The sequence below is a fragment of the Sipha flava genome, unplaced genomic scaffold, assembly GCF_003268045.1.
Source record: "Sipha flava isolate LNK unplaced genomic scaffold, YSA_version1 42_pilon_pilon, whole genome shotgun sequence".
NCBI lineage: Eukaryota > Metazoa > Arthropoda > Insecta > Hemiptera > Aphididae > Sipha > Sipha flava.
Genome location: NW_020273159.1, coordinates 654,275 through 673,292, shown reverse-complemented (window position 1 = coordinate 673,292; position 19,018 = coordinate 654,275). Strand labels below are relative to the sequence as shown.

The following is a 19,018-nucleotide window of genomic DNA, read 5'->3' as shown; positions in this document are numbered from 1 at the left end:
ACCGAACCAAAGGCGCTCAAAGAACGATCGACGAATTGGTGCACGAATGCGTTACGATTACATTATTACGTGAGCGGTATGGTTGGCGCGTTAACCGCGATTCAAACAGTCCCCCCGCAACCGGTATGCCGGCTCTTCCATGAGATTACCTGGTACATGTTACACCTGTTCTCATACCTGTTGCCGTTTCACATTCCTTCGAGCCCCGTAATTGGACCACCGCCGATCGCTGATAGCTTTTCCACGCCCGTGTGCCCCTATACTACAGTGCTGTTGGGCACCTCGTTCGTCGGATGTTTACCATCACATAGTAGTTTGCACGCGAGCCCGTAGAAGGGAAGTGGTAATTATACACATCCTTTTAATAGTTACAGCCAAATAATTCTACCTCGACGGTCTTCGCAAGCGTTCCTAGTCTCGTCGCCATCGTGTTGGTAAATACAGTTTTATTTTACTTATTTTCTTCGTTTTTCGCGTTTTGCGCATCGGCTCTTAAACAACGGTCCGGTATTGTACTATATCTGTCATGCCGGATGCCTTCGTGTCCACACGGTACAACAGGTAAGAAAGTGCGGCTCTTTCGACGATCAATAATGTAAGCCTCTCGTGAAATCGATGGATCATTGAATCGCGTGACTCGCCAGATCCGTTCGACTTCAAGAAAAGATATTTAGAACAGCAATAACATGAATTCATCAACCGAACAAACTATTTAGCTGATTACTCCTATTTATCTCTATCATTCTATCATTTTTTCCACAAAAATACGTGACGTGAACACCGTCCTCTGTACCAGCGACACAATATTCGAAATTAATTTTGGAAATTCCGCCCACCCCGTATAATTTATTACATTTAATTCGTTATCGTGAGTCCATGAAATATAGGTACACTCACTCACAGAACGAGACACAAATAATGATATATTATTCTTTTGCGAGCACTATTCCACCATTTTAATATTATTTCAAGTCTACTCCGTTATGATAATAGTCCACTGGAGACTTCAATACGCTTTGAACGCTGTTCATATCGCTGTGCCGCTGTGTTCGCATCGGTGACGTGGTTTATGTTAATGTTTTATTTGTTTTCACTAAAACGCTCTATACACTGCGACTTGATCGTATATGACATACGTATACATATATATCACTTGATTTGCCATATACAGATTGTAAGTGTGTATTAGTGTGTGTGTGTGTGTGTGTGTGTGTGTGTGTGTGTGTGTGTGTGTGTGTGTGTGTGTGTGTGTGTGTGTGTGTGTGTGTGTGTGTGTGTGTGTGTGTGTGAGTACGCTGCAATTTTCAAATGAAAACAAGTTTCTAAATGTATTATAAAAACCTCTAAATCATGCAACAAGTTAATTCTGTTATTATCGTTAGAAAATCGATGCGTTTGTAATGAACTAAACACAATTTTATTTCGCGAGCAATAAACCAACATAAAATAACCGATGCTATGAGATATACAACATATCTTTGTATTTATAGTTCACTACATTTGTTTACACATATTAATTACAAAAATAATATTAAATTGTTTTAGATTGTTTATATAAATTGTTCTGTTTCACGTTTTAGTATATGGGTGTTTATTGAATATCTAAAGCCAATAATACATAAAATGTAAAAACCTTTTTTTCGAAATCATTGTAAACACTATAAAATTGTTCTGGAAATTATTATTCGTCATCAGTGATTTTACAATTTTAACCTAGAATACTGTGTGTATTTCTAAAAAATGTACAAATATTTTATTATAATAAGAAATTTATAAGAGAAACTTATGAATTATAATTAGTAACTTTTTCATTAGCACTATCATATAATTTACTCTATTCGAATCAAACAACTTTCATAAGTATTGACGCTCTGAAGTTCGTGATGTTTTTATTAAATTATAATAATAACATGATTATTATTCAATAATTACATATGTACCTAAAATTTATTTTTAATTGAAATTTAATTTCAAAATTAATTTTAATCAAAATAGTTTATGTACTATTCAAATGCAGTGAAACGTGTTAACATTAAAAAGTTACCTTCCTATGTAACTATTATGATACTTACTAAAATTACAATGTATAACAATTTAATTTGCTTAATCTATTCATTTAGGTTTAATCATTGATGTATGCTTGATATTTTATTTATTTTTTATTATACTAAACATTTTAATGTAGTTTAAATCACTTAAATATTAATATATACATAAATGTATAGGTAATTAATTTAGTAAAAAGCAAAACGTTTCTTCGATAATTAATAAATGTTGGTAGTTCAACAAAAAATGTTTTTGTAAACATTTTTCTTTGTTAATGATTGATAATATTCCCGCGACCATCGTCATCTACTTATATATACTGAACGGTTATTAGGTATAAACTATTTACTTTACCTACTGGATAATATTTCGCCATGTATACAATGTAATCACTATATTATAATATATGATACCTACTGCATTTCCCGGGACTTGCTAACCTATTATTATTATTTATAAATATGTGCATACTATTAGACGTGTTAACTCATGTATAACCGCGCCGCGTGTAAATTAAATAATATACGTACATAATGCGGATTTGAACAAAACAATAAGCCGAATAACGCGTTTTGTTTAATACCTAAAATGAGCAAAATAATAATAATAATAATAATAATAATTTATGCCCATGATTTTCTCATATAATGTGTACCGACTCGTAAAATCATTTATATATATATATATACACGTCAGAAGGTACACACTACTTGTATATAAAATATCAGGCATGTGAAAAATCGACGGGTCAACGACTCGGTCGTGTATAATAATAGTACTTGAATGAGACTCATCATCATCATATACATCCTCGTTGTCGTTGTCGTTGTATTTTTGTTTTTCTTTCTCAATATTATTGTTTAAAATATAGTAATTCCCTAGAATACTTCCGAACCTATGTTGTTGAGTGCTTTAAATTATTTTATACAATCAGCAAACGCTTCGAATAGAGATAGAGTGACTTTTAACTGATAAGTTTATGGTCGAGGTGATGTAATGAGCACTTTTAACATTGATTAAAATATCATACTAAATTATTATTCAAGATACAACGCGAACAAAAATAACAATAAAATATTATAATACATATTGCGTCTTAACATAATATTCACGATTTTGGGTTAGATTTGTTTTATACAGAATTATTTTTTTAAAGTTTCTTAATTATATATTTATAAATGTTTATGGGTACTAAACTTTAAATTCTAAGAAACTGCAAATATTTGCAGAATTATCGTTACCGCCCGTTTTAAAGAAATATATATATATAAATATATATATCAATAATGGCAGTGTTAATTTATAGATGAATTTCATTGGAGAGTTTGAATCAAGAACGTATGCAGGAATTTTTTTTATGGTGGAAGGGGGTCCAACATTTTTATTTTATCTGTTCTCTAACTATAACTATAGTTTAACTCAATACTAAAAAATTACTGTTATATACTATAGTATGGTTTATACATTATAGATATATTAAATAATCTATGAACTTTGTATATAATGGAATAATAGATAATGGGAAATTAAATTACACTATATACTATTATTATACTATTTACTATTAAACCCTTGAGTAAGTAGAAATTTCAATGGGTGGGTCCGAATCCGGAACCTCCCTCCCCCTTGGGTATGCCCTTGGGTTGCACTGTCGAAATTTTAGAACCCTAAGTCCCGAATAAGTTTGTTTTTCATACCTATTGCTTTATTGGTCCTATTCACTATGTAATCTCATTTATAATGTTATTTATTTTTTACAAAACAGTTCACATTAAAAAATAATTAACTATAAGTGAATATTTTATAAATTATGTATTTATTTAAATTTATATTGAGAGTTAACATGTCCTTAAATAGCTCCATATATTTATTTGTAAAACTACCTACACCTCGATGAAATTCAATTTGTTACTTATGATATAAAAGTTATTTATTTTTTGAAGTATTCGGTGTATGGCGATAATATATTATAACGTTGTGTATTTGTGTAGGTTTGACATGAAATATGACGTTAAAATTGTTTTATTGCTCTATAAAAATATATATTATGTTTAAGTATCTTATTCATATAAAATAACTTACGGTAAAAGAAATTTTCAATTTTTAAATAAATTCAATTTCAATTTTATTTCCATGTGATTTAAACGAATTATTAACTAATATTTATTAATTTCATTATCAGTTATATTATTTAATATTTATCATAATATATTTTAAGAAAATTTTTGCTAAACTGTATTTTATAATATATTTGAAGTAAATGTCTAATTGCTCTTATTTTTTATTATGTATAGAAAATTAAGCTGTGGACGAACACAATTATGAGTGATGAGGGAAGAAGACTTAGAAATAGCATTAAAGGTATTTATATTAAATATTTTTATAACTGTATTTATGACGTAAATTAAATTGTGTTTTATGTATGTACTTTGAAGGTGGTGATCGTGGGAAATGGCGCAGTTGGAAAATCAAGTATGATTCAACGTTACTGCAGAGGAACGTTCACCCGAGACTATAAAAAAACAATCGGAGTCGACTTCTTGGAGAGACAAATAGAGTAAAGACCTAATTGTGTTAACCTAGTATTATTAATTTATAGCTGCAGCGTTGTATAAAAATTGTGCAAAGTTTGTAATTATAATATATTTATGAGAGAAATTAAAAATAAAAATCCGGGAAGTAATATTACGGAACGTAAAATCACAGAATTTAAAATAAATATATATTCTTTAAGAATCACTCAAAAATCATTAATTGTTATGATTATGCAACTATCTGTTAAATATTATCTATATTTTTAAAATAATGTATTATAATTTAATATTCATTCATTATTTAATAGGTTCTAGATAAATCGTGTTAGATTGTAACTACCTAAGATAAATACAAAAAATAATAATTGTTATCATCAATATCTGAGTACATATGTTGAAGGCTATTGCGTCTACTAATTTGAAATATAGTCATAGGCTATAAACTTATTTTTTTGGATTTTAAGTCATATTTATTATTTCTAATAAATTTGAAAATTCAAATTTTTTTTGTGTGCCAAATATTAAAAAAAGAGCAAAACTCCATGGTCAGGCGAGATACAGAGATGGGTAAATGGTATTGTTGTATTGATATTTTAAACACGATAGTAATATACCATTGCTCTGTAAAAATGATTTTGAGTGAAAGATATTAAGTGGATCAATTATTTTCCTAAGATAATTGATGTATTAGAAGAACCAAATTTCGTATAAAGTACCTAGGTTGGATTTTTAATATTCTAATTATTACAACAAATAAAAGGCATCTAAAATGCTGAAAAAATTAAAAAATTCAAGTACCTATGAACAGGAAAAATGCGTTAAAATATTTCAACATTATGAAATATTTTTGACTAATATACTAATATCATTTAATGGAAATTCGTTGAAATATTCAAGTTCGGCAACATTTTATTTTATATTGCTTATAAATCATTAATATAAATTTCCAGTTTTTTTTTCACTTCAAGTAAAATTTTATAAAAAGATCTTGTATTCAATTTTTGAGGGGACTTTTAACTCCAAAAATATACGAGTAGTAAATTTTCTTGATTTTTACTGTTTTTTTTTTTTTTCAAAATTTAATATTTAAACGCTCGTAAATTTTGTTTTTTTGATATTAGGCTCAATTGTTTTAATCAGTAATGTATATATATATGAGGAACTTTTAATTACTTCAAGACTTTATCAAACCAAAATTATTTTGTTGACATTTCCAAAAAAAATCTTAGAAATTATACCAACTACCTATAGCAAACCTTGAAATCAGCATTCAGTGAAAATTGCGTGTCTTTACAATTATTATATTTTAAGTTACAAAGAAAACAGAAATTCAATTTTGTTAAAATCCAGTATATTTTTCTCTAATTTAATTAATTTAATGTAGCCTTATATATAAGTATTATATAATATAAAGTAAATCTATGTTTTCATTAACAATAGCTATATTTATAATAATTTACAATAATTATATTTCAATATGGAATACCTACTAAATTAATGAAAATTCCTTGTAAATTGTGATTGATAAAATATATATTTATAGACTTATTCCAGTCTAGAAAAATAAGTATAATAATGAATAGGTACACAATATTGATAATCAATTATGCTTTATATTTTAAATATATAAGTATTATATAAATGTTTAGTCTACAGAATAATGAACAATTATTAAAATTATATTATCAGAAATTGACTGTACTAACATTGATTAAATATATAAAATAATTTTATGATAAATGTTTGAAATATTGAATAATATATTATATATATTATATAATAATATTTTCATTAAACTGTTCCTATTTTGATTTAGATGCAACGGAGAAGATGTAAGGTTAATGCTATGGGATACAGCTGGCCAAGAAGAATTTGACGCCATTACCAAAGCCTATTACAGAGGAGCTCAAGCATGTGTATTGGCATTCTCAACAACAGATAGAGATTCTTTTGAAGCTATTCATTCATGGAAAATCAAGGTTCTATTTAACTACATATTTTTCTGGTGGTTAGATTGGTATAAATAATAATTTTCTTAAAAATATTTATAGTTATGTATGCTTGTATTTTACTAGGTATTATTCTTCTTTGTTATGATTTGGTTAAATATCTATATAGATCTCTATATTTTACTTACATTTTTATTTTTTATTTTTTTTATTTTCATACATAATGTTATAATTGTAATATTAAACTACGACTATATAACTTAGTAATTTGTGTTGTATTTAAATAAATACTTCATTATAAATACTAATTTCTTTATCATTTTTAAAGGGTTTTGGTACTTAATAGTAATTATCTTGATTCTTCTCTTCGGTGTATTCATATTATCTACAATTAGAGTAAGTTATATAACAACATTTTTAAAATACATTTTTATTAAATTTAACTAATTAATTCTAATATAAAGTTACTTGGTTATAAATATTCTAGAACCTTAAATTGTATGTATTTTTTTAGGTAGAAGATGAATGTGGAAAAATACCAACAGTTATTGTTCAAAATAAAATAGATTTAATTGAACGCAGTCAAGTTGATCCGTAAATATTTATTATTTTCTGTTACTATACTCTATTCAAGTTAAGAGTTCACCAGGCAATGGAAACAGGTTGTAACCCCACAAACTTTCCCCATTAAAAATAATGGTGACTATGTGTACAGACTAGCCTATTAATTTTCCCTACCACTGAACTATTATCCCTTTAATACATATAAAAAACGAGTATATGTAATCTTAACTTGAGTAGATTATAATTTACTTTATAATTAATCAAAATAAATTGAATATTTTCATATTAAAATTAACTACTTGAATCTATGAAGCATGTAATATACATATTTATAATAAATATATTTTATACGAAAAATAATCAATAAAATGATAAGTGTTTGAGATATAATTAAATAAATTCAATAATTACATTGTGATTATATAATATATAATTACTTTAAATATTGTTTAATAATTAACTATTTATTTGTATGTTATATTAGTACCCCTACACATTATTTTTAAGTACAGTGAAACCATAATTTAACTATTTTTAGCCAAGAAGTTGATATGCTTGCTCGATCATTAGGATGCAAGCTAATATGTACATCAGTTAAAGATGACGTCAATGTCAATAATGTATTCAGATATTTAGCCACACGATGTTTGATGGAAATACAAAAAGAAGAACAAGAGTACATGTCAGGAAATGGAATACATCAAACATACACTATAGGTATTTCTTTTAAAAACATTTTTATATTTATTAATAAGCCTTTAAATTAATACATTTAATAGAGACAGTCAAAAAATAACATTTAAATGTGCTGACATTCTGAAATAGATAACCAAATACTATAAAATAATATATCAATAAAGCTTATTGATCTTATAAATAAAAAAGAACTACTTATACAGTTTAATTATTATACTCATATAATTGTAATAAACAAATGTTTTTATTATTATTATCATTAATATTAATATTATTACTATTTTAGGTTCATTTGGTGCAGTTCCATATCATAACAGAAATTCTTCTACAACAATTAAATTAAGATCAGGAAAAATGAGACAAAAGAAAAAAAATATATTTAAGAACTCTTGTGTCATACCATAAAAATTTCCAATGATTACTTTTCCTGTATAACAAATGTTAATTAAGAAATTAAAAATTAAAAATAATAATAAAAAAAAAAAAATTGTATCACTTTGTCCTTGTTAAGAAAAATTTTTTATTTAAGATTTGATATATTGACAAGAAATTAATTATTAATAAGTTCAATAACAAGGAATGGTTATAAGTTGAGAATACTAATGGTCAATACTGACATTGCTGTCGAGTTATTCACTATCAAATTCTGTAACATTAGTTGTATGAACGATATAATCCAACAGCCCATGAAGTCGTTTGTAAATACGTTTTTGATCATCCAGTGTACATCCTAAGACGGCGGTTTCAAAAATCTTACTTCCTGACTGACTTTCCGATGAACCGCAAGAAGCTATATATGATTGACATGTAAACTTAGCATTGTCAGGATCATCCTTTAATGTATTGACTATTTTGTCAATCATTACGTTGATTTCCTCTAAACAATTTTGCTGGCTATCACTTCTAGTAGTATGCACATTTATGTTAACAGTGTCACATCGGCTGATAATTCGATCAGCAAACTGATGGATATCTTCTCTATCAACTAAAACGGTATAAAAAAATTTAATAGTAATTCATTAATAGTTTTAAATCAAAACGTACCATCACTTAGATAGTTCAAAGATTTAGAATTCCTCACAGCATCTACATTGTTGTAAACATTATCTAAATCTTCAGCCATCTTCAAAGCTTCTTTGCGTATGTTTTCAATTATCATTTCAGAACGATCCAACATTGCAATCAGGTATTGTTTGGATTTGGATGGTTTATCATCATCATCGGTAGGACTAGTAACAGTAATCACCTCACCCGCAGTATCCATTATAAGTGCTATCGCATTGAAAAATAAAAATAAAGGTAGGTGTAACACAACTAGGTTGCTATTATTCAATTAAAAAAACCCATCGTTATCACAAAATTCACTTACTTTTAGCTGATTCTGAAAACGGCAAATGAACGTCAAACGATTTCGAAATGCTCGTGAATTCACATAAAATATTGCGATAAATACGTGGAGTAATAAAAGTGCAAATTATAAACGACGATTAATTTATATTCAAATATTTCAGTACACTTACAAAATACTGAAAGCCACAGTGTATCTTATTTTTAACATCTACGTGAATACAGGAGAAAATTACGGCGATAAAAGGAACACGAACCAGTTGTACAGAATGCAGTACACTATTATAGAGGTACCATTGAACACATAGGAAATACCGAGACACGGAGAGCACAACAACGTCAACAACACTGATAAGTAACAATCGATTCTCGCAATGCGACGCAAATCGAAACTCGAACATTCGAGAAACAGTACATAAAACCTCTGTTGTGTTTCAGCGCAATCTATATGATTAATTTATATCATTTACAATCGAGTTATACATTTTTGTTACGCAAAATCATTGAAAATAGAATATAGAATATTATTCCATCATAATCTATAGCAAAATTGTTTTTACTTGAAATTGTACGAGATAAGACGGTTGAGAACTATAGATATATATATGTGTTGAGAACTGACTCATAGTGTCACAAATTATATAAAATAAAAACATAAAGTTCATGCTAGTAGTTCAAAAAATTCGTTCTCGTTATTTAAAATATTTATATTTTTAAATAAACGAATAGAACTCATATTCATATAATAAATTTAATTTAAAAATGTAAAATCGTACTTCAAAACATAAAATTGTATTTCTTATTACATACGAAGTATGTAACGACTTTCAAACGATTGATCAAAAAAAAATTAAAAAAAAATTTTAAATTAATAACAAAAAATTTTATATTTGTGTAATGTACCAGAGATTCAACTATGTAATATTATAATACTTCAATATTTTATCACACCAGATATACTTAAAAGTTTAAAGCAATCTTAATTGAATGTATTGAATTGATTAAATGTAGCAATAGAAATACATTTGTATTCTAAATAAAATTTAATTGAATATTAGTAAGAACTTTTATTTATATAAAAATATAATGTATAAATATAAACAAATAATTATTTTACTATAGATAAAAGCCTTTCTAATTGTTTACGTTTAGAGTTAATTTGTTTTTTATGTTTTTGTAGATCACTTGTACCCATTCCCTTTGGCATTTCATCTTCATCTAATAAAATTTCCATTTCTTCAGCAGCTTTATTAAACCAACTTGTAGATGCTGATTCTTTCTTTACTTTATCTTCCATCATGGATATTTCTTGTGCAAGTTTAACACCAACAAGGAACTTTCGAATATTTGACATTTCTACTTCTAATTTAGGTAATTCTTTTTCCCTTTTCATAGTTCTTAACACATTTAGGTAAATATTCTTTTTATTCGGGGTACATATTAAAAGTGATAAACCAACATTTGATGCTCTAGCTGTACGACCACTACGATGTACATATATTTCAGCAGTTCTTGGAACATCATAATGAATTACATGATTAACACCAACAATGTCAAGACCTCTTGCAGCTACATCGGTTGCAAGTAATAATCCATGGTCATTGGCTCGAAATTTATCTAAATTTTTAAGTCTTTGTTTCTGAATCATATTTGAATGTATAGGTAATGGATTTAATTTAAGTATACTTAAGACACTTGCAAGTCTTTTTACACAACTTATACTATTGCAAAACACTAAACTTCTACCGGGATTTTGTTTCAAAAAATAATATAAATACCCATCCTTTTCCATAACCGAACACATAACTTGCATTTCTTTTACTGAACTGGTAACACAATTTGCAGTAGTAAGATTTACTACATGTGGATTCTTCATGCCAATAAGTTGTATTAAACTTTTCAATTTATCTTCTGGGGACAAATTTTTTTTAATTTTTTTTTTATGTTTAATGTTCACCCTATATGGTGCTTTATGAACCATTGTAAGTGTTGCAGAAAACACAAAATTCTGTCGTTTATTATTTCTTTTCAAATTAATTTTTTCTAGCATAAGATGTAACTCAGGAAAATGAGCAGTCTCAACCATACGATCCGCTTCATCAATAACAAAATACTTTACTTTATTCAAGTGCATTAAATGTGGCTCATTTCTCTGCACTAATTCCCAAAGACGTCCTGGAGTTGCAACAACAATTTCTGGGCCTTTCTTTAAAATTCTTTCTTGTTTTTCACTAGACATTCCACCGACAATGGCTGCAATAGTTATATCGGAGAATTTCGCTACATCATCAATGTGATTTTTTACTTGCATGGCTAACTCACGGGTAGGCACAAGTATAACAGCCCATAGTTTCTTGTTTGTACTTACAATATTATCTGATGGTAAATTAACAACAGCTACACAACCCAAACCATTTTCATCAAGCTCTTCCAGGACTTCCGGTTCACTCTCATTTTCAGAATCTGAATTCAAGTTTGAATTTAGATCCGAATCTGAGTAATCCGAAACTTTATCAGCTAATCTTGCTTTAAGAATCCCATTTAAAATAGGTATTGCAAATGCTAAAGTCTTACCACTGCCAGTTTCTGCAGCTCCGAGTATGTCTCTCTGATCATGAATAGCAGGAGGAATTGATTCCAATTGAATTTTTGTAGGCTTTGTAAAATTTTTTAACTTTAGAGCATTTAATATTTCAGGCTGAATATTCAGTGACTCCCAACTATCCATAGTTATTTATAATGACCTAATAAAAAAAATTGAGATTAATTCTACACAAAAAAATTATAAATTAGTTGTTTACAAATGTAATACCTTTATATATCAATACGGGTATAAAAATCTTATAATATAAAACGAATCTAAATCTAAATATTCCGTAACATTATTTACTACTTGTAATATGATGTTGATAGTAGTTATCAACATTTTAGGCACGTGAGAACTATTCGAGGTTAGTTTTATTCACAAACTTCTAGACACGAGCGCCTAGAGACCATTAAATTCTATATGATATAATTCTATATTATCATACAGAGTTCGATGGTAGAGACACGAGAGGATCGCGACAGCAACGTGAGCTAGTTTTTCGGAGCAGTTATTATGGCTGAAATTAACGAGTTTCATTATCATTCTGCGTTTGTTATCACTAAATATAATATAAAATCTATAAATATGATAAACAATTTAAACTCTGACGTTATTAGCTCTCTATTAATATTTACAGTGAATTAGAATATTCGTTATATTTCAATTAACCTTATGTCTGCAGTGTCATCAGATAAGGGGGCGGGGGAAATTGACCTTTCAAATATAAGGGGGACAAAACTATAATTTTGAAAATAAGTATAATTTAAAAAATAGTTCCGGTGCCACTGATCTTAATATTCTCTCAAATGTATACAGTAAAATAAATTCAATGGATTTTGATTCCTCAATTTTTTTAAGCTGAGGCACCTTGATTTTTTCATTGTGTTATAAGACCAGTTCAGTGTCGCATATAGAAAAAAACCAATTATATATCGATGGTGTTTTGTTGAAAGGGCGTATACCACATAATTGAAATTGTTCAGGAAAAACAAAATAGAGTTTTTAAAAATGATACCGCTAAGGTCGGTTAGTTATATAGTAGGCATGTTGATAATTTGATAACAATTATCGTTCAAATGCTTAGTTTATTCGATAAAACCACTAGCAATTCCTGTAATCAATCCCTTTTAAAATTCTCCGTTAAAATATATATATATATTCTTTAGGGCGTTTGGATAACTTATATCCGCTATATAAGAATAATTCTTAATATTTTTAACCGCCTCAATATTACAAATTATGCGCCTATTTTTTCTGAAAATTTTGATACCAAAAACTCATTTTTCGATTTTTTGTGGTATACGACCTTTCAACAAAATGCCATCGATATACTATATTAATATATATATATATATATATAATATAATATATATATATATATATATATATATATATTATATATATAATATAATAGTGTAGTAATATAAAAATAATATACCTATTTGATATTATATATTAGTGATAACAAACACAGAATGATAATGAAACTATCAATAATTTTAGTTATGATAACTGCTCCGAAAAACGCTCACATTGCTGTTGCGATCCTCTCGAGAAACAGCATAAGAACAAATATCTTATCAATTATCATATTATAATCATTAAACATTTTAATGGCAAAACGTTTTTTTCAATTTGAAATTTTTTAATTTTTTTTGCGAGTTGATTTATTCAAATATATTTGAGTATGTACATTGTAATCGTCAATTTAGTAAAAAATGCAATTTAATTGGACATATAAAATTACACATGAAGGGATGCACCATTAAAACTTCAAGACCATTGATAGATGTAGAAATTTAATTAAATATAATTAATATGAATTTTGTTTCATTTCAGGGTAAATATACTACTTGAATTTTTCACTAACTTATTTATGAAATCAATATTTTGATTTATCATAATTGTTTAGAGTTTGAAGAGTGGAAAACAATTTAAGAAGTAAGTTCTTCGCTGTGTTTTTTTAAAAAAAAGGGAGACAAGATTTAACAAAAATAAAACTTTAGCCATGAGTGTTTATTATTGCCATCATTCTAGAATCTTTTCAAGCAAGGCTATTGGAAAACGTATCATGAAAATTATTGGTTCATGTAAAATGGGCAAGTGACAAAATCAGTAATATACATTAATTAATTACTGAAATTTGTAATTATGTTTAACTGTTGTATATAATCGTGACATTGTAATTGTTTTATTGTTTTATCTGTTGTTTGCTGTTAATTGATCTTCAAGTCAAGTCTTTGGTGTTTATGGAATACATGAAATAGTTCATCTCTTATGATATAACCATAAATTATTATGTACCTAATGTTTTAAAAAATTAAAAATTATTGTTTATACAAACTTGTTTTCATTATATTATTCTAAGATGACAAATCTCATCTATGATCTATTCCTCTAATAACTAATTAATTTATATGTTTTGTTTTCAATATATTATTCTGAGATGAAAAATTCCATCTATCATCTATTTCTCTAATTATTAGAGTCTAATAGCTAATTAATTTATATCATATTTTGTATTTAATTTTGGTTTTAATAGATACTAAACTTTGAATGTAATATAAATAAAATTTAGTCAAAATTGTGTTTAATAATAATTTTAGATAAATTCTGTCCTTCGTACATACAAGTAGTAGTTAAAAAATGTGGAAATGTAGAAATCAAATATTATAAGACACATAGAGGGCATTACAACAAAGTAAAATATCTTCCATTCCTAAGAAAGTCCAAGAAATAATTACTGGTAAATAGTGTCTTTTTATTATGACGATTATAATATTATGATAATTGATAAGATATTTGCTCTTGTGCTGTCTCTACTAACTGGATGAGCTACTTACAGCATTTATCATTGAGAATGATTTGAATAGATATTGATAGCTATTTGAAGAAAGATTCTTTCTTGACAATTTATTAGGAAAATATATAATACCAGTCTTGCAACAATTCTTTGTTTATATTTTTGTATTTGGATATTTATCATAGTACTATGAAAGTAGTACAGCACTGTACTATAATAAAGTACCTATTATATTTAACAGTTTTGGAATACTACATATTAAGAAAAGTCATACATTTTCTGGTCTTATCTTAATAGCATGAAAGACATTGTGTACCACAATATATCTCATTGCGCCTACGACCTACATTGTTTAAAGTTAAATATAAAGTTAATTGGGTTTCAACCATCAAAAATCAAAATACGAATTGCTGCTCATATTTTAAATTAAAAAAAAAATGATAACGACTGTATAATGCGTCAAAAACGGGTTCAGCTAGTATAATAATAATTTTAAAAAAATAACAACAAATGTGATATACCTATATATACTATTTATATCTACTAGGAGAAGATAATATGAGTAATATAAAGTGGGTATGATATTGGCAAGTATTAATATGCACTTATATAGATAATGGTAATTAGATTACATATTTTGGATCTGCACAGTTGACTTGAGATAACTATGTGAACTAGGTATTTATACAAGTTCTAATTGTAATTTTTGTTCCCAAAACCAAAATGTATTTAAGTCCATTCTTATTAAGTATAAAATTGTTAATACTTAATTAATAAATAATACATTTTTCTTGACTATTGTATTCATTATTAATACTTTTTTAAATAATAAAAAAAAGTCGATAGTTTTTATTTTATTATATAAATGTATGTTGTACAATTTACATTAAATGTACTTGCAGTTACTTTAAAATTAAAATGTGAATTTTTTTTTGTTGATGGATAGACAATTTTCATATAAATTATTACCTATGTATTTATTTGGAATGCTTTATTTTCCAATAGGCAACGAAATAAATTAAAAATACGAGTAAGTGTTGGCATTTTTTTATGCATTTATTTATTTTATTTTTTATTTATTATATGACTATTACATTGCAGTTGAATATAGTAATATTCAATATAGTAATGTTCATTAATTATTGTTATAACTGTTAGCATATATTTAATCCGTTAGTTTAGTTAGTTTAGCGTGTTTGTGTTGTTGTTTTCAATTGTTTTGTTTTTTGTGACTCACTTGTTTATGAGTAATTATTAAATAATTTAAAAAAATGTATTTCGAGTGTTAAACATTAACTATATAGAGTTACGTGCTACATTTCAAATATACTAACTTCATATGAAACTTTCTAGTCATTCTTATTATACTCTATATTGTAAATATTATAACCATATACAAATATTTTAATTTTGAGGTATTCTAGGTGTAAGAACATTTTACTGCTTTTGCCTAGAATTTCACTAAAGCTTGAGACAGCACTGGATCAGTAATTCTCAACTGGGGTGCCACAACATTTTAGAAAATACTTTAGGGTGTTACAAACAAAAAAAAGGTCGAAAACCACTGATTTAGACAATTAAGGTATATCACTAAAAATGTTTAGGGAGATTTTAATATAAAATATGTAAAATATCGTTGTCACACACTTCTGAATTATCAATAATATATTAGATAGTGTATAAATGTATACAATTCATTTTAAAGGTGTTCGTAGAACTGCAATATCGCAACAGGGCCGTATTGAGGTCTGGTGGTGCCCCTGGCGAATCACTGAATTTGCGACCCCCATGGGAATTTTGCATTTTTTTTACAAAAAATTATTTGATATAATATATCAAATATTTATATATTATATAAAACATGTATAAAAACATAATATACTAGGTAATAATTACTAATAAACTCTAATAACCATTTATATTACTTTAAAATATAAACAATCAATACATTATAAAAACATGTAATTTTCTTCAAATGTTTTTGATTTACAATTGTGTTAGATGATTTTTAATTTATTTAATACAATATTACAATGATACTTCTCTTGCTTTTATAGAGGCAAATTTATCCATGCCATTATCAAATGAAATTATTTTAACTATATCTTCTTCATATTTCGTGAAAAATATTATATAAGTTGTGTTGAAATTTATGCCCCTTTTAAAATTGCGCCCCTGGCCCATGCTCTTTTTCTTTACACTAAATACAGCCCTGTATCGCAGTAATAAGGAACACAAATAAAGTATGAAATTACCTATTTTTATTCATATAAACACATTTTGTTAATTATTTAATTTGTATAAAAATATAAACATTACCTATTTTTATTTATAATTCCTGATTGATGGAAATGTAAAGTGGAGGAAAATGGTATCTAATTTTTAAAGAGAAATGGCTTTAGCCAATTAGATTATGTTTTAAGCATGTTTTTTTTTTTTTTTTAATAATTTGCCTAAGAGGTCTCATGGCTAATTACACTTGGGACGATAGAGAGAATTAACCAGGAAAGTAGCGAAAGAGAAATTCGATATTATGGATTTGAGTGAAATAAGCTGTTGAAGTGGAATTTTTTATAGTGGAAGCAAGTAAAGAAAAAGCAGGTATTTTGAGATCATTATGAAGGATATTATTGCTAACGTACCACGGAGCATTTGGTTAACAAATGTAAATTTATTGACAGCAAATATTGGAAAATCAAAACATTTAAAATTCAAAAATTATTAACACAAAAATATATAACGCGATGGCATAAATTTAATTATTATAGAATATTATTATTATATTATATATAAATTTAAGTTCTAGATAATTAAATTTTCTTATCCTTGTAGCCATTAATATTGCTCCTGAATTTACTGCATATGATACTTATTTTATTTTAATTATAGTTGATTATAGTCTGTAAGTCGAAGTATAAAAGTGGCAATAACACAAGTACAAATAACGTATAACCGTAATATCGTACAAACTGTTGAATTATATTATGAAAAAATATAACAGTACGTTTTTTGCAAGGAAATATTTCAGTCGCTTTGTTCCACTCGGTATCCCGTGTATTGTAGGAATTTGTTTTAAATTTATAGAAAACACGATAGCGTAGGTACGGTACGATGACATAGAAACGTGAAATGGGTTGATTATTTAAAACTTGCAAATGGAAAATTCGATAAAGTGAAGAAATTGTTCATTCCACACAAAACCATTCGTAAATAAATAAATATTAGTATTCGTTCAGTAAATAATTACTGTAATATATAATCGCGTTTAAGATAATATGATATGTATTCCTTTCTAAATTCTAGACGGATCTACAAGCAATGGCGGATTTAGCGTTTTGGCGACCCTAGGCTTAATCATTCTGCCCCCCCCCCCTTATCACTCTACTAAAGAACCAACAATATTTGGTCTAAACACTTCTCTTGAAATTTTATTCAGTTTTTTTTATTAAAAAAAAAATATTAAATCTTTAAAATAGAAAACGTCTAAAAATATAATACTTCATGTCTATTATTTTACTACAGATACCATTATTACCAGTACAAATAAACAATACTTATACAGTCACATAACGGAAATATAAATAGCCAGATATGAAAATACCTATACTCGGATAGTCAGATGTTCCCAATAAGTACATAGGTACTAATAAGTTATTAATAATAACTAGTAACTATCTGTAATTATTTTATTACAAATGAAATATTTTCAAATTGTAATAATAATTGTAATATTCTTATTATAGCCTATAGGTACGCATCATACAATGTACATATTAATATATTAAAATAAATATACCTAATAGGTCAATAATAACTCTTAATTCTATAAAAAAAAAACCACCCTTCCAAAAAAGCCGCCCTAGGATATAAGCCTTTAGCCTGCCCTCTAATCCGCCACTGTCTACAAGTACATGAAGTCAACAAATGAAGGAGGAAAATTAAAAGTCTGTGCACCTTTGTCACTCTATGATTACATCACCGACACACAGATAAGTATTGTTATTGTTATCGTGGCAATAGCAAACAGAATGTCGTCGCCGACATCGAAAGTTGAGCAGATGCAAGACAACAGCTCTCGTGTCACGTAGCGGGTTCCGCGCGTGGGGTTGTCGCAGCGGTATGTGCGATACGAACACACGCATTACGAATAAACGCGTTATTTACGTAAACTTATGTATACATAAAGGCACACTGTGCCAGCAGTACTATAGTAGTAACTAAAGTAGGTAGTATAGTTTGTCGTACGACTTACACGATATTATATGTATATTATGTACGGGAGTCTTTCAAATGTTATTTGACAATGTAAAATAAAAGTAAAATTTTATCCGTTCTCTCTTCCAACACCGTTCGTTAGAACAGTTCTATAGTAAAGTCCTAGTTGACTGAGCATATTTCTGAATAGGAATTTAATTTTCAATAATTTAAACCTGGCGTTTATTATCTATTTCGATTTATTTCTCCGATTTAAGAAATATCTCCTTTACATTAG

The 19,018-nt window shown here is 27.2% G+C and overlaps 4 protein-coding genes across 6 annotated transcripts; 2 read left to right on the top strand and 2 right to left on the bottom strand.

Annotated features, from left to right (window-relative positions):
• Positions 1-217: 217 nt before the first annotated feature.
• On the top strand, positions 218-8,284 carry LOC112689243 (ras-related protein Rab-23). 2 transcript variants are annotated; one of them, XM_025562847.1, is made up of 7 exons: positions 218-434; positions 4,341-4,407; positions 4,482-4,603; positions 6,397-6,559; positions 7,044-7,123; positions 7,632-7,810; positions 8,076-8,284. In XM_025562847.1, the coding sequence occupies exons 2-7, from the start codon at positions 4,375-4,377 to the stop codon at positions 8,192-8,194; spliced, it is 696 nt and encodes a 231-aa protein (XP_025418632.1). In that variant the 5' UTR covers positions 218-434; positions 4,341-4,374; the 3' UTR covers positions 8,195-8,284. The 2 variants fall into 2 exon arrangements, with proteins under 2 accessions (XP_025418632.1, XP_025418633.1); XM_025562848.1 differs by lacking the exon at positions 218-434 and adding an exon at positions 441-561.
• On the bottom strand, positions 8,285-9,559 carry LOC112689244 (BAG family molecular chaperone regulator 2). 2 transcript variants are annotated; one of them, XM_025562850.1, is made up of 4 exons: positions 9,310-9,559; positions 9,159-9,170; positions 8,834-9,061; positions 8,373-8,774 (listed from the first exon to the last, which is right to left on the bottom strand). In XM_025562850.1, the coding sequence occupies exons 3-4, from the start codon at positions 9,051-9,053 to the stop codon at positions 8,419-8,421; spliced, it is 576 nt and encodes a 191-aa protein (XP_025418635.1). In that variant the 5' UTR covers positions 9,054-9,061; positions 9,159-9,170; positions 9,310-9,559; the 3' UTR covers positions 8,373-8,418. The 2 variants fall into 2 exon arrangements, with proteins under 2 accessions (XP_025418634.1, XP_025418635.1); XM_025562849.1 differs by having other exon boundaries at positions 8,285-8,774; positions 9,159-9,553.
• A 549-nt stretch (positions 9,560-10,108) lies between these two features.
• On the bottom strand, positions 10,109-12,251 carry LOC112689126 (ATP-dependent RNA helicase DDX24). Its single transcript, XM_025562661.1, has 2 exons — positions 11,949-12,251; positions 10,109-11,880 (listed from the first exon to the last, which is right to left on the bottom strand). Exon 2 carries the CDS (start codon positions 11,862-11,864, stop codon positions 10,245-10,247), a length of 1,620 nt encoding a protein of 539 aa, XP_025418446.1. The 5' UTR covers positions 11,865-11,880; positions 11,949-12,251; the 3' UTR covers positions 10,109-10,244.
• Positions 12,252-13,541: 1,290 nt separating this feature from the next.
• Positions 13,542-15,214, top strand: LOC112689107. The gene is made up of 3 exons (XM_025562630.1): positions 13,542-13,563; positions 13,670-13,826; positions 14,325-15,214. Exons 1-3 carry the CDS (start codon positions 13,542-13,544, stop codon positions 14,461-14,463), a joined length of 318 nt encoding a protein of 105 aa, XP_025418415.1. The 3' UTR covers positions 14,464-15,214.
• The last annotated feature ends 3,804 nt before the right edge of the window (positions 15,215-19,018 follow it).

Coding starts and splice junctions, on each gene's coding strand:
- LOC112689243 (XM_025562847.1), top strand. CDS start 4,375: ATGAGGGAAGAAGACTTAGAAATAGCATTAAAG. Junction 4,604..6,396: donor TTCTTGGAGAGACAAATAGA/GTAAAGACCTAA, acceptor ATTTTGATTTAG/ATGCAACGGAGAAGATGTAA. Junction 6,560..7,043: donor TTCATTCATGGAAAATCAAG/GTTCTATTTAAC, acceptor GTATTTTTTTAG/GTAGAAGATGAATGTGGAAA.
- LOC112689126 (XM_025562661.1), bottom strand. CDS start 11,864: ATGGATAGTTGGGAGTCACTGAATATTCAGCCTGAAATATTAAATGCT.
- LOC112689107 (XM_025562630.1), top strand. CDS start 13,542: ATGAATTTTGTTTCATTTCAGG. Junction 13,564..13,669: donor GAATTTTGTTTCATTTCAGG/GTAAATATACTA, acceptor TTAAGAAGTAAG/TTCTTCGCTGTGTTTTTTTA. Junction 13,827..14,324: donor GGTTCATGTAAAATGGGCAA/GTGACAAAATCA, acceptor TTTAATAATAAT/TTTAGATAAATTCTGTCCTT.
- LOC112689244 (XM_025562850.1), bottom strand. CDS start 9,053: ATGGATACTGCGGGTGAGGTGATTACTGTTACTAGTCCTACCGATGAT. Junction 8,775..8,833: donor TTTGAACTATCTAAGTGATG/GTACGTTTTGAT, acceptor ATACCGTTTTAG/TTGATAGAGAAGATATCCAT.